General features: G+C 34.8%; 1 protein-coding gene across 9 annotated transcripts in view; it reads left to right on the top strand.

Annotated features, from left to right (window-relative positions):
* The window catches only part of oxr1a (oxidation resistance 1a), a 310,698-nt gene that overhangs the window by 261,126 nt on the left and 31,607 nt on the right, over nt 1-17,965 (top strand). For 7 of the 9 annotated variants that reach the window (XM_087286150.1, NM_001114444.2, XM_087286149.1 and 4 more), the window contains 2 exon segments: nt 1,470-2,026; nt 16,481-16,643. In XM_087286150.1, coding sequence (XP_087142276.1) covers nt 1,470-2,026; nt 16,481-16,643 — 720 coding nt within the window. 9 annotated transcript variants of the gene reach the window in all.

Below are 17,965 nucleotides of genomic sequence, written 5' to 3'. Positions count from 1 at the left end.
TTAATAATAATAATAATAATCATAATAATGTTAAATACATTATTATTTTTATTAACACTAATAAAAAAATAATAATAATAATGAATAATTTGTACAAATTTATTTGCAAAATAAAACGATGATAATAATAATATTAATAATAATGATTATAATAATAACAATATTATTGATAATAATAATGTTAAAGATATTATTATCATTTTTATTATCATTATTATCAACAATAATAATAATAATATGTATTGTTTAATATTATTATTGAATGCTTAATAATAATGTAATAATAGAAATATATTATTATATAATGTTATATGTGTTTTTTTTATTTCATGCAGGATGGAATGTATGTGTATACAGTTGAAATCAGAATTATTAAACTCCCTTTGATTTTTTTCTTTTTTAAGTATGTCTGATAATATTTTTTCTTCTGGAGAAAGTCTTAATTGTTTTATTTCGGCTAGAATAAAAGCAGTTTTTATTTTTTTAAAAACCATTTCACAGTCAATATTATTAGCTGCTTTAAGCTATATTTTCTTTCGACTGTCTACAAAACAAAACATTGTTATACAATAACTTGCCTAATTACCCTAACCTGCTAAGTTAACCTAATTAGTAGCTGTATAGAAGTGTCTTTAAAAATATCAAATATTATTTACTGTCATCACGGCAAAGAGACAATAAATCAATTATTAAAAATGAGTTAGTCAAACTATTATATTTAGAAATATTTAAAAAATGTAAAAAAATTAAAATTAAACAGGGGGGCTAATAATTTTGACTTCAACTGTATGTATATATATATATATATATAAATATATATATATATATATATATATATATATATATATATATATATATATATATATATATATATATTTATATATTTATATATATATATTTATATATATTTATATAGTAGTTTAATATTAGTTTTACAGTTAATTAATTTATGCATTTTTTTTCAGTCACACGGAAGTACAACATAGTCTTGTTAATATTTTATTTTGTTATTTCAGACATTTATGTCTATCTGTGCAATTCTAGTGTGATAATATCTGTGATAATAAATGATACAATATAAATGCTGTTACTACTACACTCTCAGAAATAACGATACGAGAGCTGTCACTGGCAAGGTACCTTTTCAAAAGGGACACATTTTTGCTTAAAGGGTCCATATTGGTACCTCAAAGGTATATATTAGAACCTTAAAAATTTCAAGAGGTACACTTTTGTGCTTTTTAGGTACGAATATCTAGAATATAGGGGTATTAATAAGGAATTTTAAGTTACAAATGTGTACTTTCTGAAAAGGTACCACCCCAGTGACTGCTCTCGTACCATTATTTCTGAGAGTGTATGAGACCAATCCAAAGCCGCATCACATAGAAGTTAACGCACAGTGAGTTGTGCAATATAATTTTTTAATGAGTTTGATCTCTAATTCTCTCTCTCCGTTTGCAATGCAGGGATCTTGAAGCCGTGTTCTCAAGCTTCTCACATCAGACAGACCAGCGTTATGACAGTGCCAGCACTGCCCCTCGCAGCACCGAGGGCTCCTTCTCTGAAGACGTCTTCACCGAAACAGAGCTCTCACCCATCCGTGAGGAGCACCAGTCCACAGAAGAGCTCCAGCAGGAGGATAAATCTTCAGGAGCTTCATCCCAGTCCGTCCAGACCCTCCTCCAGGAGCCTCAGAGCCATACAGAAGAGGAGGACAATGATGGAGAACCAGCCGGAGACACTGCCAAACCCATACAGGATGAACCCACCAGCAGGGACCACCAGCAAACACCCCACTGCCAGACTGAAGGAGAGCCCGCAGCACAGGAGAGCAGCGCTGAGGGGGTTAAACTGACCAGAGACGGGACTCGAGACTCGGAGACGGACGTGGAGGAGCTGAGGAAGATGTGCAAGACACACACTATGCAACAGGCCAAGGAGCAGAGAGAGAGCGTCCAGCAGGCCCAGAGAGAGAGCGAGCAGCAGACCACAGAACAGAGCCAGAGACTGAGCTCTGCTGAGGGTAACACTGCATGATTTTTACTTATTAAACAGCTTTTAAGTGGGCATATTTAGGAGTTTTGTGTTGTGAATTTTTTTATTAGCATATATATATATATATATATATATATATATATATATATATATATATATATATATATATATATATATATATATATATATATATATATATATATATATATATATATATATATATATATACAAGGGTGATGTGGTGGCGCAGTGGGTATCACGATCGCCTCACAGCAAAAAGGTCACTGGTTCGAGCCCCAGCTGGGTCAGTTGGCATTTCTGTGTGGAGTTTGCATGTTCTCCCCATGTTGATGTGGGTTTCCTCTGAGTGCTCTGGTTGCCCCCACACTCCGAAGACATGCGCTAGAGGTAAATTGAATAAGCTAAAATGGTGTAGTGTATGCCAGGGCTTAAAGTATTCTTAAAGTATAATCTAATTACTTTTATTAAAAATGTTGACTGAGGTTGTGTGAAATAATAACAGCGGAGCATTAATTAAATGCACATTTCCTGTGGAGCGATCAATTTGAGGTGACCTGATATTTTTATTAATTGGTCAAACAGCAGACCCTTAGCCCCCTCCACTGGACCAGCTCCAACTTCTGGTCCAAATGTCTTTAAAAGAAAGCATTTTATAGCACTTGTTATTTAAGTACTTTAAGCACTTGTTATTGTTAAGAAGAAAATACTTTATTTGACTGTACATTTAAATAAATGGTGCAAGGCATAATCATTGAAGAGAGTCTTTCTCAGTCGCAGTTTACCTTATTTTTGTTATTATCGTCAATATTTAAAGTCTTTCTGTGCAGTTTTTCTTCACCCCCCCCCCCCCCCCCTCCCCCAAAAGCAGTTTTTAATTTTTTGGAAAAACATTTTAAGGTCAATAATATTAGCCCCCTTACGCAAGACCAAGCCATTGTTATACAATGACTTGCCTAATTCACCTAGTTAGACCTTTAAATGTCTCTTTAAGCTGTATGGAAGTGTCTCGCAAAATATCTTGTAAAATAAGTAAAATAATATGCACTTTTATATTGTCATCATGTCATCATACACAAATATGTCATCTTGGCAAAGGCAAAAAAATTTGTTATAGAAATAAAAACTTTTGTTTAAAAATGTGTTGAAAAAATCTCTCTGTTTAACAACTCTTGGGAAATATTTGAAAAAAAAAATCAAATTTCATAGATGTATGATTGTTTCCTCAACAATAAATAAGTAAAAAAAAAATTTCAATACCTTTTATAAATATTAAATACAAGGACTCGAGTGATATAAATATATTGTGGTAAACATTTTATTTCCTTGTTCTTCCTCTATTATTATTATTCATTCATTCATTCATTTTCTTTTTGGCTTAGTCCCTTTATTAATTCGGGGTCGCCACAGCGAAATGAACCACCAACTTATCCAGCACATGTTTCAAGCAGCTTATGCACTTCCAGCTGCAACCCATCTCTGGGAAACATCCATACACACTCATCCACACTCATACACTACAGACAATTTTAGCCAACTCAATTCACCTGTACAGCATGTCTTTGGACTGTGGGGGAAACCGGAGCACCAGGAGGAAACCCACACGAACGCAGGGAGAACATGCAAACTCCACACAGAAACGCCAACTGACCCAGTCAAGGCTCAAATCAGCGACCTTCTTGTTGTGAGGCAATAGCACTACCTACTGTGGCACCGTGTCGCCAATATTATTATTATTATTATATAAATATGTATGTAATATCTAATTTAAATAAAATATATTAGAAATAATGTTTTGTATATTTATTAATAAGGATAAAAGGAATCATATAATTTCACTCTGTGAAATATCTTTCTAAAGTATTCCAAGTAAACTAATACATTAATTATTCTTTCCCTTGACGTTATCGCTGTTGTTGTTAATAATAAGGATAATAAAAAACAACCATTATTATTATTATTATTATTATTATTATTATTTAACAACAGTAACAGCAAGCAAAGAAAAGGTGTATATGTGTGTGTGGAACTATTCTTATTTAGTGCCATTATAAGCACTGGTGACATTACAGCAAAGCGCTCCAACATTCCCCTGTCAAAGTCAGCTTCTGTGCTGGCGTTAGTCTGTGCTGAAGCATGCTGGGAAATGCTGATAACCTTGTGTTGCGTGTCTGTGTTGATGGCGAGACGAGTGAGCGTTTCACCTGTTATCACCTGAGGGAGCACAGAGGCGCTTTAGCATGGCTTTTACACGCCGCTTTGATCCTTCCGCAGCAGCAGCCGCTCTCTAACGCTCAGATAAGCTAGAGACCATCAAACATTACAACAAACAACAAACACCTCTAACTCTGGGGGGGGGGGTGGGGGGGGGGGTAGCTGCAGAGATGTTCAAATAGATGAACTATTACTAATGGGATTGATCACAAGAGGCATTGGATTATTGGATCTGTTAGCATGCATATATTTTATTTTATGAAACACTGTTTATTGTGAAAAAAATGTCTGTTTATTGATTAGTTTAGCAAATATGAATCTTAAAAAAAGCATTTTATTTTTAATTATTTTATTTTATTATTTTATTTGTTTTATTTAATTTGTTTAATTTTTTTTAATTTACTATATTTATTGTTTATATCATATTTATTTATTTATTTTCATTTTAAGTATTCATTTATTCATTTTCTTTTCGGCTTTGTCCCTTTATTAATCAGGGGTCGCCACAGCGTAATGAACCACCAACTTATCCAGGATATGTTTTTCACAGTGGATGCCTTTCCAATTGCAACCTATCACTAGGAAATTAATTTTATGTATTTACCTTTTAAATGCGTGAGCTTGGTAAAATGGTAAGAACGCTGCTATTATTTTATTAATAATACTAAACAAAATCTGTAGAATTGTGAAGAAGTGTTTTGACTTATATACATTTTTATCAACAAAAAAAAAATGTATTATTTGTGTATATTAAAATATTATTTATTCTGTTGATGGCACAGCAGTTTTTTTGTCTTAAACTTAAGTATTTTGGGTCACTTTTTTTTTTAATTATACTATTATGATAATCTGATCAAGAAACATTTCTGATTATTATTAATGCTAAAATCATCTTAGTATTTCAAAATATAACTTATTCTGTTAATGGCACAGCAGATTTTTTTGTCTTAAATTACAGTCTTTATGCTATTATGATAATCGCCTGCGCAGCAGGTAGTGCTGTCGCCTCACAGCAAGAAGGTCGCTAGTTCGAGCCTGGGCTGGGTCAAACTTTAGTTTGTTTGAATAAATTGGATTTGATCAAATTAATTTCATTTAATTTTACTGATGTCAAATTTTTAAAAGGAACCTATATGAAAAGTATATGTTGACAGCAAAACAAGGAGAAAAAAAAAGAAAAAACGTGAAGTATTGTGTGTATTAGGGCTAACATGAATTTTATGTGAGTAATTTAAGTAATATTAAAGTCAATTTAAAGTAAATATTAATTAAAAAAACCTTAATAATAATAATAATAAAAACAATAATTGAAAACAAAATATCTTTATTTTTTCTTGCCTTGTTGGTACAAAAAAATGTTTTAATTTCTGTAATTTAATTTCTGTCTTTAATTAATGTTTAATTTTTTTTGACAATTTATTGGGTTAGGTTTTGCTCCTGACACCACTCCAAGCAAATGTTGAGTTTTTATTTTTAATAATAACCCAGGCCAGTAGCCAGAGATGGGGGGGGGATTCAAAAGACCAACCTCTTACTGACAAAGGTCCAGAATTTGTCCCATACATGAGCTCATTTGTCCTATTTTGACTGCTATTTCATAATAAATTGTGAAAACAACCCTTCAGAGAAGGCTTTAAGACCAGGCAGAATCCTGTGTTGGCTGTTGCTTAGGCATGACTGAGGAAAGTTAAATGTGCTGGCCTGTTTTTTATTTAAATTAACGATATTTCAATGACTATAGGCTAGTTTTTAATATAAAACTTAAACAGTTTCCTATTTTTTTTTCTGGTGATATTTGATATTTGAATTATTCTCATACTGTATAGCTTGATTATAAATCTTCAGAGAAATGTTTTTGGTAAATCAAAACATGTGGTTATGTTGACCAACCGACAAGCTAAGCCAGCAAATGTAGTGCTTAAAATGTAACCAATATAAACCACAAAATTAAATAAAAAATTTGGCGAATACCTGCAAAATAGGCCTTTTTTTAAAGAAAAAATAACCAACCCTTACCTCAGGCTGGCTATGGGCCTGTAACATATGTAAAAAAGGTAAACTAAGCAGTTACAATGCCTGTTAAAGGGTTATTGTAAACCAGGGATGGACAAACTTGATCCTCGTGGGCCGGTGTCCCTGCAGAGTTTTGTTCCAACACTAGTCAAACACACCTGAACAAACTAATCAGTGTCTTCAAGATCACTTGAAATCTATACGCAGGTGTGTGTGTGATTAGAGCTGGAGCTAAACTGTGCAGGACACTGGCCCTCCAGAAGCGAGTTTGCCCACCCCTGTTGTAAACACAGCCTTGTTTTAGGAATCTAGTATGGCACTGAACTCATTAAAGCCATAATCTAAAGAATGGATTGATAATCATATTCATATTTTGTAGTATTTAGACACAATATAATACTCGCACGAGACTCTAGAGCTCTGTAATCAGCACGTTCTCCAGGCCGCATAGTCTTATAATGGAAAGCAGATAATAAAATGTTCATTTTTAGGGTCTCACTTGTATATTTTTATCATTATTCCTCCATTTGTCTCAGTTGTAGACGTGCTGAGCTCTCTCTGTATGCCCTACGGTGCTGCTCGTCCCTGTGTATGAGTCATCTTCTGATAGTTATTCAACACTAACGGCTGATCCGCTTTCACAATGAGCCCAGGAGGGGGCTGAAAGCTTGATATATCATAAGGAATTCAATCAGGAAGATTCCTTCATCTGGTGGGATAAAAGACTTGAACATATATGCATCTGCAGCCTGCTGACATCACATGAACGAGAGAACATGTGACCAGAAAACTGTCACTAATGCTTAATCATTGTTCAGAAAGTGCAGTAATGATGAGATAGTGTGGAAGATGTGGAGTATTTTATAAACGTTAGGGAAATGGGGTCAGAAATCTGGCGTTTTGTTATTTGTGCAGGTTCCAAAAGGCTCCATTTTTTTAATCGGTTTGAAATTAAAAAAAAAATTCCAAAGAAATATCATAAAAATAGTCCACATAAATCATATTGCAATAAAACTGCAGTAATGTTCATTATCTTCCTCTTTAATATGTTGGTAAGGATGTTACATTACTTACAATGTGTTTAATATTGGATTAATTGTATGCACTATAGCCTAAATGTACCCCTTTCCCAAAACATATTCATCACAGTATATTTCATTATTGAAGTGAATACATTTGAGATCTTATACGTTTAAACCAGTACTAAACCAGTACTAAAACTATGCTAGCAACTAAACATGCTCAAAGCACTAGATAAAAAATAAAGCATGTTATGGCTGATTTATAAGCCTTTATATCTAGTTAAGACGAGTTAAATGTTCTTACTAGTTTGTTGTCATAATATTTCACTATATAAGTGAAGACATTTCAGCCCTTATAAGTTTAAACCAGTACTAAATGTATGCTAGCAACTAAACATGCTTAAAAAACAACATTAAAACATGCTAGCTTGTTTGCAACTTGTCATAAAATGCTAAAAATTTGTTAGCAATGTTAAATATTAGTAAAAATATGTTACAATGATAGCAGTGTGATAAAGGATGAACTTTCTAAATCATAAACATGCTAGTAACATGTTAAGTTATAAAATATGACTAGCAGTTTCCTAGCAAACGCGTTAACAGCTAGTTAGAACTAGTTTTATGTCCTCACTAGTCTGTTGTCATGATATTCATTATTGAAGTGAATACATTTGAGATCTTATACGTTTAAACCAGTACTAAAACTATGCTAGCAACTAAACATGCTTAAAAAAAACAACATTTAAACATGCTTCTTTGTAACTTTTTGTTAAATGCTAGAAAGGTGTTAACACCATGTTAAATCTTGGTACAACCATGTTAAAATGTTAGCAGTGTAATAAAGCATCCACCTAATAGCATAAACATGCTAGCATTATATAAAGCTTAGTTATAAAACATGACAAGCAATTTTCCAGCAAACACATTAACTTAAACTAGTTTAATGTCCTCACTAGTTATGATATTTCAGAAATTTGAGCCCTTGTATTTTTAAACTATACTAAAACTACACTAGCAACTAAACATGCTTAAAAATGTTAGCAGTGTGATAAAGGATCAACTTTCTAATGCATAAACTTGCTGGTAGCATGTTAAAATGTTTTATAGCTTAGTTATAAAACATGACTAGCAATTTTTTAGCAAATGCATTAACATAACTGGTTAGAACTAGTTTAATGTCCTCACTAGTCTGTTGTCATGATATTTTAGAAATTTGAACCCTTGTATTTTTAAACTAGTACTAAAACCACGCTATCAACTAAACATGCTTAAAAAAACAATAAAACATGCTAGCTTGTTTGCAACTTATTGTAAAATGCTATAAATGTGTTAACAACATGTTCAATCTTGGTAAAACCATGTTAAAATGTTAGCAGTGTGACAAATGAACCACTTTCTAGAAATAAACATGCTAGTAACATGTTAATAATGTTATTGTAAAGTATAAAACATGACAAGAATTTCCTAGCAAACACATAAAAAACTATTATGTAAAAATGTCCAGGCAAATGTGTAAACATATCTAGTTAGAGCTAGTTTAATACCCCACTGTTCTGTCGTCGTGATATTTCAGAAGTTTAAGCCCTTTTATTTTTAAACTAGTACTAATACCATGCTAGCAACTAAAAATGCTAACAAACATTAACACATGCTAGCTTGTTTGCAACTTGTAAATCGCTAAAAATTTGTTAACAACATGTTCGATCTTGGTAAAACCATGTTAAAATGTTAGCAGTGTGACAACTAATTAACTTTCTAATACATAAACACGATAGTAGCATGTTAAAAAATGTTGTATAGCAAAGTATAAAACATGACAAGCAATTTCCTAGCAAATGCAGTAACGACTTGTCATATACTGTAAGTTTCTGAATATTACTGCTAGAAACTTACTGATGTTTTATTAAATTGTCAACATGCTAGCAACTGAAAAAAATATGACATTATTAAGTCAACATGTTACAGCATATATAAAACGCTATTAGGAACATTAGCAACTTGCAGAATGCTAGCAAAATGCTAATTTGTTCTAAACCTGTTAGCAGCTTGTCAAAATTTCAGCAAGTAATGTGCTAAAATATGCCAAAACACAGAGTAAACAACGTGTAAAGTTAAAATATGGTTAGCAAAAGCTGTCTGCAATATTTTACAAGAACAGCATACAAAAATGCTTAAAGAGCCCCTATTATTCATGAAATAAGGTCATATTTTGGTTCTAAGGGTCTCCAACAACAGTCTAATGTGCATGCAAGGTCAAAAAATGGTCTTATAATATGCATTTATTTTATCTAATTATCCCAGCGACTCCCATATGAATCGTTCAGTGCTTCATTTGTTCCCAAACCCCTCCTTAGCACGAAGCCAATCTGCGCTGATTGGACCGATGACAGCCTGCTGCGATTGGTCGACACTGACAGCCTTCAGCACGAGACAGAGTGAAATGCCCAGCAGCTAATCAACAATATAAAAGTAGTCACAGTGCATACACGCTTCATAGTGTAAGGCGTGGATTTTGGCTGCCAGTGGGTGAATGTAAATACAGACGATGGACTTGAAAATATAGACGACTAACACACACACACACACACACACACACACACACACATTACCCTCCTCAGAAGAAGAGCTGTAGAGAGATCAATACTAGCCCCTCACACTCTACCTGCTCTTTTTTCACACACACGTTACCCTCCTCCTCAAAGGACACAACACCAAAACATTTAAAAACAGAATGCATAGAATGCACTTTCTGGTTGAGGGCGGTGAACTTTTTTGAAACTTGACCGTTGCATGTGTGTAGAAACAGATGACGATACGTAAACAAAGTGGCACGCGTCGCATTTTCAACGTGGCTGACATCCGATATGAGCATATAAAGAGTTAAGCTGATACAGTACACGCGGTTACAAGTAACAAAACACAACTAAATACATAATTTGCAAGCTAGAGTAAACGAGGCAACAATTTTCATCACACGTACTTACACTTGTGAAATGGAGGAAGAAACTGATCCATGTTCTGACATAGTCCATCACTACTCTTTTCAGATCCTTCCTTTTACAAACAGCTGATTAAGTCTTCTTTGCAAGCATGTAGTTTCCAGAAGCACTGCACAAGGCTGGGCTATAATGCTGAGGTATTTTTGCAAAAATAAACTTCAACCACTTCACAGTTTCATCTTTGGGTAGAGACTTTTGATAATATCCAGCTGAGCACAGCATGTTTGACTTCATTCAACCAGCACTGTCTGTGTGTGTGTGCATTTTCTTCTGTGTTAGTGGGCGGGGCCGCAGGTTTTAAATCTCCCGGGTTTGCCCACGCAACTACTTTCTTTACTTTTTTTACTTTTCGTAGACATGTCATCACGAAACACCTAATGACACGTTATCAAGACAACTCGTTTGAAGCGCTATGAATCGACCCTTTTATAGATGAATCAACAGTTTTGAACACTGTAGACTTAAAGATTTAAGCCTTAGCTGGATCTTTCTCTTCACTTAGAGCTGTATTACACACTACATGGAAGGGCATTTTCAAAAACCCATAATATGGGCTCTTTAAATATTGTAGCAGTACTAAAACATGAACAAACATGCAAACAATGTGCTTTAACATAATAGCAACATACTGTAGCCTACCACATAAAACACTATAGTAATTTATAGTAAATACTAAGCCTACATGTGTTTGAACCATAGTCCAGAAAAGTTTATTATACTATATTATACACTTACCGGCCACTTTATTAGGTACACCTGTCCAACTGCTCGTTAACACAAATTCTACCCAAATCAGCCAGTCACATGGCAGCAACTCAATGCATTTAGGCTTGTAGACATGGTCAAGACGATCTGCTGCATCAGAATGAGGAAGAAAGATGATTTAAGTGACTTTGAACGTGGCATGGTTGTTGGTGCCAGATGGGCTAGTCTGAGTATTTCAGAAACTGCTGATCCACTGGATTTTTCACGCACAGCCATCTCTAGGGTTTGCAGAGAATGGTCCGAAAAGAGAAAATATCCAGTATATCTTACCTGAGCATTGTTGCTGACCATGTCCATCCCTTTAAGACCACAGTCTACCCATTTTCTGATGGCTACTTCCACCTGTCATAAAGCACAACTCATCTCAGACTGGTTTCTTGAACATGACAACGAGTTCACTGTACTCAAATGGCCTCCACAGTGACCAGATTGTAATCCAATAGAGCACCTTTGGGATGTAGTGGAATGGGAGATTTGCATCATGGATGTGCAGCCAACAAATCTGCAGCAAATGTGTGGTGCTATCATGTCAATATGAACCAAAATCTCTGAGGAATATTTCCAGTACCTTGTTGAATCTATGCCACGAAGGATTTAGGCAGTTCTGAAGGCAAAGGGGGTCAATGTAAGGTGTACCTAATAAAATGGCCGATCGGTGTACTATAATAGTATTTACAACACTGTTAATGAATGCTACAGCATACTGTAGTATTAACTGTAGTTATTACTGATAAACTGTAATAAAAACTGTAGTACTTACTTTTTACTACAGTAAACTGTGGTGTATTTTAGTATAAAATACCCTCTGTTTGTAGAAAACTACAATATTGGGTAATTTGTTTATAATACTATAGTTAAGGTGGCTTGAGGAAGCTGTTATCTCACTTCTTCTTCCTCTGTCTTCTGAGACAAATTTTAAAGTCCATCTCCTCCTAATTCTTTCAAGCTATATCCTTCGAACTTTCGTCAGACCTTCAAACTGATCTGACTCTGCTTGCTCTTTTTAAACTAGTCCGACTTTCAGTTTTTTGAAAAATAATCCCTGAAAAGTCCCATTGACTTAACATTGGCAACAGCAGCCAACCACTGATGTCCTTTAAAGTTCCTAGCCACTCCTTAGAAAGCAATTTTAGCACCCTAGCAACTGTCCCATAGACTAGAATCATGCTAACAACATGCTGATTCATGTTGGAGGCATGCTAACATGATAATTCATGTTAGAATCATGCTTACTACATGCTAGAAACATGCTAACTAACAATTTACTAATTCATGCTCGAATCATGCTAACAACATGCTAATTTATCCTAGAACCATGCTAACCACATGTTTATTCATGTTAACAGCATGCTAGTTACATGCTAATTCACACTAGAATCATGCTAACATCGTGCTAATTCAAGTTGGAATCATGTTAACATGATAATTCATGCTAGAAATGTGTCAACAACATGTTAATTTATGCTAGAAACATGCTAACAACCTTTTAGTTGTTGCTAGATTCATGCTAATAACATGCTCATTTGTTAGAATCATGTTTATTCATGCTAGAATCATGCTAATTCATGCTAGAACCATGCTAACCACATGTTTGTTCATTTTAGCAACATGCTAGTTACATGCTAATTCATACTAGAATTATGCTAATAACATGCTAATTCATGTTGTAATCATGTTAACATGGTAATTCATGCTAGAAATGTGTCAACAACATGTTCATTTATGCAAAATACGTGCTAAAACATGCTAATTCTTGCTATATTCATGCTAAAATTGTGTTCATTTGTTAGAATCATGCTTATTCATGCTAGAATCATGCTAATTCATGCTAGAATCATGCTAACAACATGTTTGTTAATGCTAGAATCATGCTAAATCATGCTAGTATCAACCACAGACACATGGATCAACTTTAAAGTTTTTCACGGGCCTGCTTCAGTCTTTAAAGTTCTTACATTGTTGGCTGCAGAGCAAACTCACTATAGTGCAAGCCACTATAAAGTGTTTCCTTAAACTTTACAATCTAATAGTAGTATTGCGATAGCAACTGTAAAATTACCACAACAGATTCATTCAAGTACTTTACTATAGTTTGGGTCAGAAATATGACAGTATTTACTATAAAATGCTATAGTATGTTGTAATCTGGCCTTTTCAGCTTTTTTCAACTTTAAAACTGCTTCAAACTTTCCAAAACCAACACCAGACGCCCAAAGTTTACTTTTTAAGCAACACCGAATTAATTTGCATGGTAATATTCATCAGGCTTTGACCTCTGACTTCTGTCCCGGTGCATGTTCCTTTCCGAATCAATGAATCGCTCTGACAAATCACATGGGGTTATTACCATAGCTCAGGACCGGCTTCAGAAGTCATCTGAATTACACACCAAATTAGCCCATTGAAAATGAATGCCCTCCCACTGTGTGCTGCAGTGTAAGTAGATTAATGTTGCATTGGCTGTGTAAATGGCTTTGGCTCCTACAGCACTGGTGTAAGGTGTTTCTTTCTTCATCCCCCGCTAAGTTGACCTTCTAATCAGTTATTAACAAAAGATGCATTGGATTCAGCTTTGGCTTTGGGCTCCCGGCAGGGTTTAGTTCGTTAAGGCGCTGTGTTTTTATTCCAATCACTATTATGTGTCTAAAATAATGTTCTGCAAATGTAGGCCATGTGATGATTGACTTTTATAGATGGCCATTCAAGCTTACTTGTGTATTTTAGCAATGTTTTAACTGTTGTAGTGAGTGTGTGAATTATACATTGACTATACAAAAAAATGTATATATAAGGTCTTTATGTGATTCTAAAGTCAGATCTGAGTTTCAATAGTCATGTCAAAGCAGTAACTAAATCAGCATACCATCATCTCAAAAACATTGCAACAATTAGATGCTTTGTTTCCATTGAGGGCTTAGAGAAACTTGTTCATGCTTTTATCACCTCCAGCGTGGATTACTGTAATTGAATGCTCACTGGCCTTTCCAAAAAGACAGACAGTTGCAGCGCATCCAGAATGCTGCTGAAAATAACCTGAACCAGACAATCAGAGCACATCACACCTCACACTGGCTCTTATTACTTGTCTATAAATCACTAAAGCCTGATTTATACTTCTGCGTCAAACGCCGGCGTATGCTACGGCGCTGACGCATAGCCCTTCGCCGTGGCCATCGCCGTCACTGACGTGCACCTCTCAAAAATTGTAACTACACGTCGCAACGACGCGTAACGTAAGCTCTGTGATTGGTCGGCTTGGTAGCGCTGACGAGTCTGGGTGGGACCGAGAGCCGCGCGAATGGCGCGAGCGATTGTTAACAAGTGTGGAGTCCCGCGAAGGAGCTCCGGATGCAAAGTTTTGTTTTGTGTATACCTCATAGTTTAAGTTGTTGCACGTCCGCCATTTCCTGCCTCAAAATGAGCGAGTTTGAGCCACTTGTACATCCCGGAAGTGTTCAGGAAAAGCAAAAAAGCAGAGAAGAAACTCGACAAAGAGGAACATTTACACATCACTGCCAACTAGCGTTTCGGAAGTGTTAATGCAGACCGACGGAGACAGCGCGCAGAAGCATAAATGCACAGCCACGCGCGTTGCATGCGCCGTGGGTTACGCCGGTCACCTGACGCAGAAGTATAAATCAGGCTTAAGGCTGAATTTACACTGCAGATCTTGATCAATTTGTCGTCAATTCTGATTTTGAGACTGTATCCAATTTCTTTTGCTGACCTGCTTGCATCTTCCTTTAAAAGTGACTCGTATCCGATTGTCTGTATTTACACAGCACACGGCAAAGATGCAGTGAGCAGGGGGGAAAAAAGAGTGGGCGCTGACTGACAGCTGATAATAAAAGACCGCTCTTTTTTCCATTTTTGTATTTTTTTTTTTTTTATAACTTAGTTTTTATTGATTTTTTAGGAACATATCTGTATAACCAGTGGGAGCAAAACAAGAAAATAATTGTTTTTTTTTTAAATACACATATACATAAATACACATATGTATACTCCATTCCTGTATTTAATTTGTTTGCAGGGTTTAATTTTAAAAAAATTATTTTTGACAAGTTGTTTTAATGTAGTTTATGACAGAAAGTTCTCATTTGACCATCTTCTTTCAATCTAGGCCTTTTTAAACCAGTAGGCATCTTAACGTAATGTCCATGGTGTGATTTACGCAATGACGTATGCCACAGATTTTTATCAGTTAATATTGTTTACGTGGCGGATGTTGCTCTCTCTCTTTCTTGTTAACATGCTTAAATACTTGTGCTATATGACAATATAAAACCTTTTTTAGTCATCGTGTATAAGATTTAAGGTTTGGGACTCTGAAATCTGAAGTCACTAAGTCACAAAACTGGATGAAGTTGATTTAATAAAGCATTTATTAACATACAAAGTAACTGCAGTATATAATAGTATATAAACTATATAAACCTGAAAAATAAAATATATACATGTTGATTTTACTAGTTTATTAATCGTTCACTTACTCATTCTGAACCATTCTAAAAGCCACCAACTATTTCTAAATACAAATGGTTTGTAATCAACGCAAAAATGAATTTAGTAATGAACAATTAATAAGTAATAAAGTATGAAAATACCATCATTAAGCACATTATATTTGTGCTTATAAGTCAAGAATACAGCATTTGTAGCTGCATTTATAAACTGCTTACTAACATCTGTTAATGTAGAGTTAATGCTTAACAAATAATTATTTTACTATTTGCTAATGCCTAATAAATGATTCATAGTATGTAGTTATTAAAAAGTGTTACCTGTTTTTGGGTTTTCTTTTTTTGTTTTGTTTTTTGGCTCCGTGCTTGTTTGCATTAATTTTATGTACAGCACTTTGATACCCATTGCGGTTGATTGAAAGTGCTCTAGAAATAAAATTGAGTTGAGAGAGTTGAGTAAAACAAATAGTGACAAGTTTGCCTTTACCAATTAATGGATGACCATGATAGATTGCACTTATTGTTTGACTGTTTATCTTTAATGTGCGAGCACACTGTAGATATCTTAAAATACAAACGGCATCTAATTTTACATTACTGTTATGTAATAACAGTAACATGTAAACATCATATTTTACTAGAAATGTTTATCAGTGCTCTAGATCTGCTGAATGAACAATGTCTTGCATAGACTGCTTTGAGAAATTCTGTATTCTCAATGGTATGAACCGTTATGGGGTGGTCAAATGTATATTTATATCGTGTAATATTTTAATCATTAATATTATTACATAGGATACAGATCAAAGCAAACTATATGTCACTATTTAATGATTTGACACCCCACACATTTTGTTTTTATGTCCTTCAGCGGGGATCAAGCTATAATAAGAGACCCCCCCCCCCCCCTCCCTGTAATTCACGTTCTGGTTGTAGGATGCGGTTTGTTGGTTCTCAGTTTATTTGAGGCTTTATCTTTGTCTCTCAGGCCCTGTGGTGTCCAAGGAGAGGCAGAAGTCTCACAAGTTTCTGTGTCTGCGGGTTGGCAAGGCCATGAAGAAGACGTTTGTGTCCAACGCCAGCGCCTCCATGCAGCAGTATGCACAGCGAGACCGCAAGCATGAATACTGGTTCGCTGTTCCCCAAGAGAGGTGAGAGTCGAACATTAGTCCCACATTCTTTTGCATCTCTTCTTTTTTTATATAGTTTTGGATAAACCATTTAATATAATAATTGATTTATTAGATCTCGCCACCACCATCATGTTTAAAATGAGTGAGTTTAAAATTAAAATTGCGCCAACTTCGCTTAATGCAGCAAAACTATCGCAGCTATAGTTTGCAGCACTTAGCGAAGTTGGCACTGTTAAGTCCAAATATTGTTCCACCATGACTGATGATCATTTGATAGTGTGCTTGAGGCTGGCTATCAGCTCCTGTCTGGAGTATGCTTCCCTGGCTGATTCCATTCAGTGCAAAGTTGCATGCAGAGTTGTAGGCTATTGCACAATATTGGTTCATACAGTTAGGCAAGGTACATTAATATATATTGTACAAATACAGAATTCTCAATATGTTTAAAAATCAATACATATTTATATATGTTTTGCATTTTTATATTAGGTAGATCATTTTGACTTGGTCATTTAATAAGAAGCTCACATGCTAAAAAGGTGTGGGCACTCCTGGTTTAGAGGCATCCATAAGGCTACTATAAAGGGTACTATAAAGGTATCCATAGACACACCCTTTAATTACTACTATATTCATTCATTCATTTTCCTTCGGCTTAGTGCCTTATTTATCAAGGGTCGCCACAGCAGAATGAACCGCCAACTTTTTTGGCATATGTTTTACGCAACGGATGCCCGTACAGCTGCAACTCAGTTTTGGGAATTGGGAAACATTCATACACTCTCACATTTACACACATACACTATGGGCAATTTGGTTTATTCAATTTACCTATAGCGCTTTTGTTTGGCCTGCGGGGGGAACTGGAGCACCTGGAGGAAACCTACGCCAACATGGGGAGAACATGCAAACTCCTCACAGAAATGCCATCTGGCCCAGCCGGGACTCGAACCAGTGACCTTTTTGCTGTGAGGCAACAATGCTAACCACTGAGCCACCATGTCACCCCTACTCCTACATTGTTACATAAAAAAACAAATTTAATTATAATTAATAACAACAAAATTATAATAACGACAACAAGAAATAATAATATTTATTAATTTAATTATTTATTTATTCATTCATTTATTTAATCCGAATTGATTTTTTTTTATTGGGTAATTTTGGGTTTTATTGTATTGAAAATTGTGTTTGTTCTGTTTTGTTTAGGGTATAAAGCAGTGCATAAACAAATCAGAGATGTTTTTTATTATTATTATTATTATTCATTTGAAATGTGACATTACACGGCATAATTTAAACAAAGTTTCATGAAGCCACTTAAATTTGGAATGATG

This window comes from Danio rerio, chromosome 16 (genome assembly GCF_052040795.2).
Source record: "Danio rerio strain M-AB ecotype USA chromosome 16, GRCz13ab, whole genome shotgun sequence".
Taxonomy (NCBI): domain Eukaryota; kingdom Metazoa; phylum Chordata; class Actinopteri; order Cypriniformes; family Danionidae; genus Danio; species Danio rerio.
Note: the sequence above shows the minus strand (reverse complement) of the source record. Positions and strands in the feature narration are given on the sequence as shown.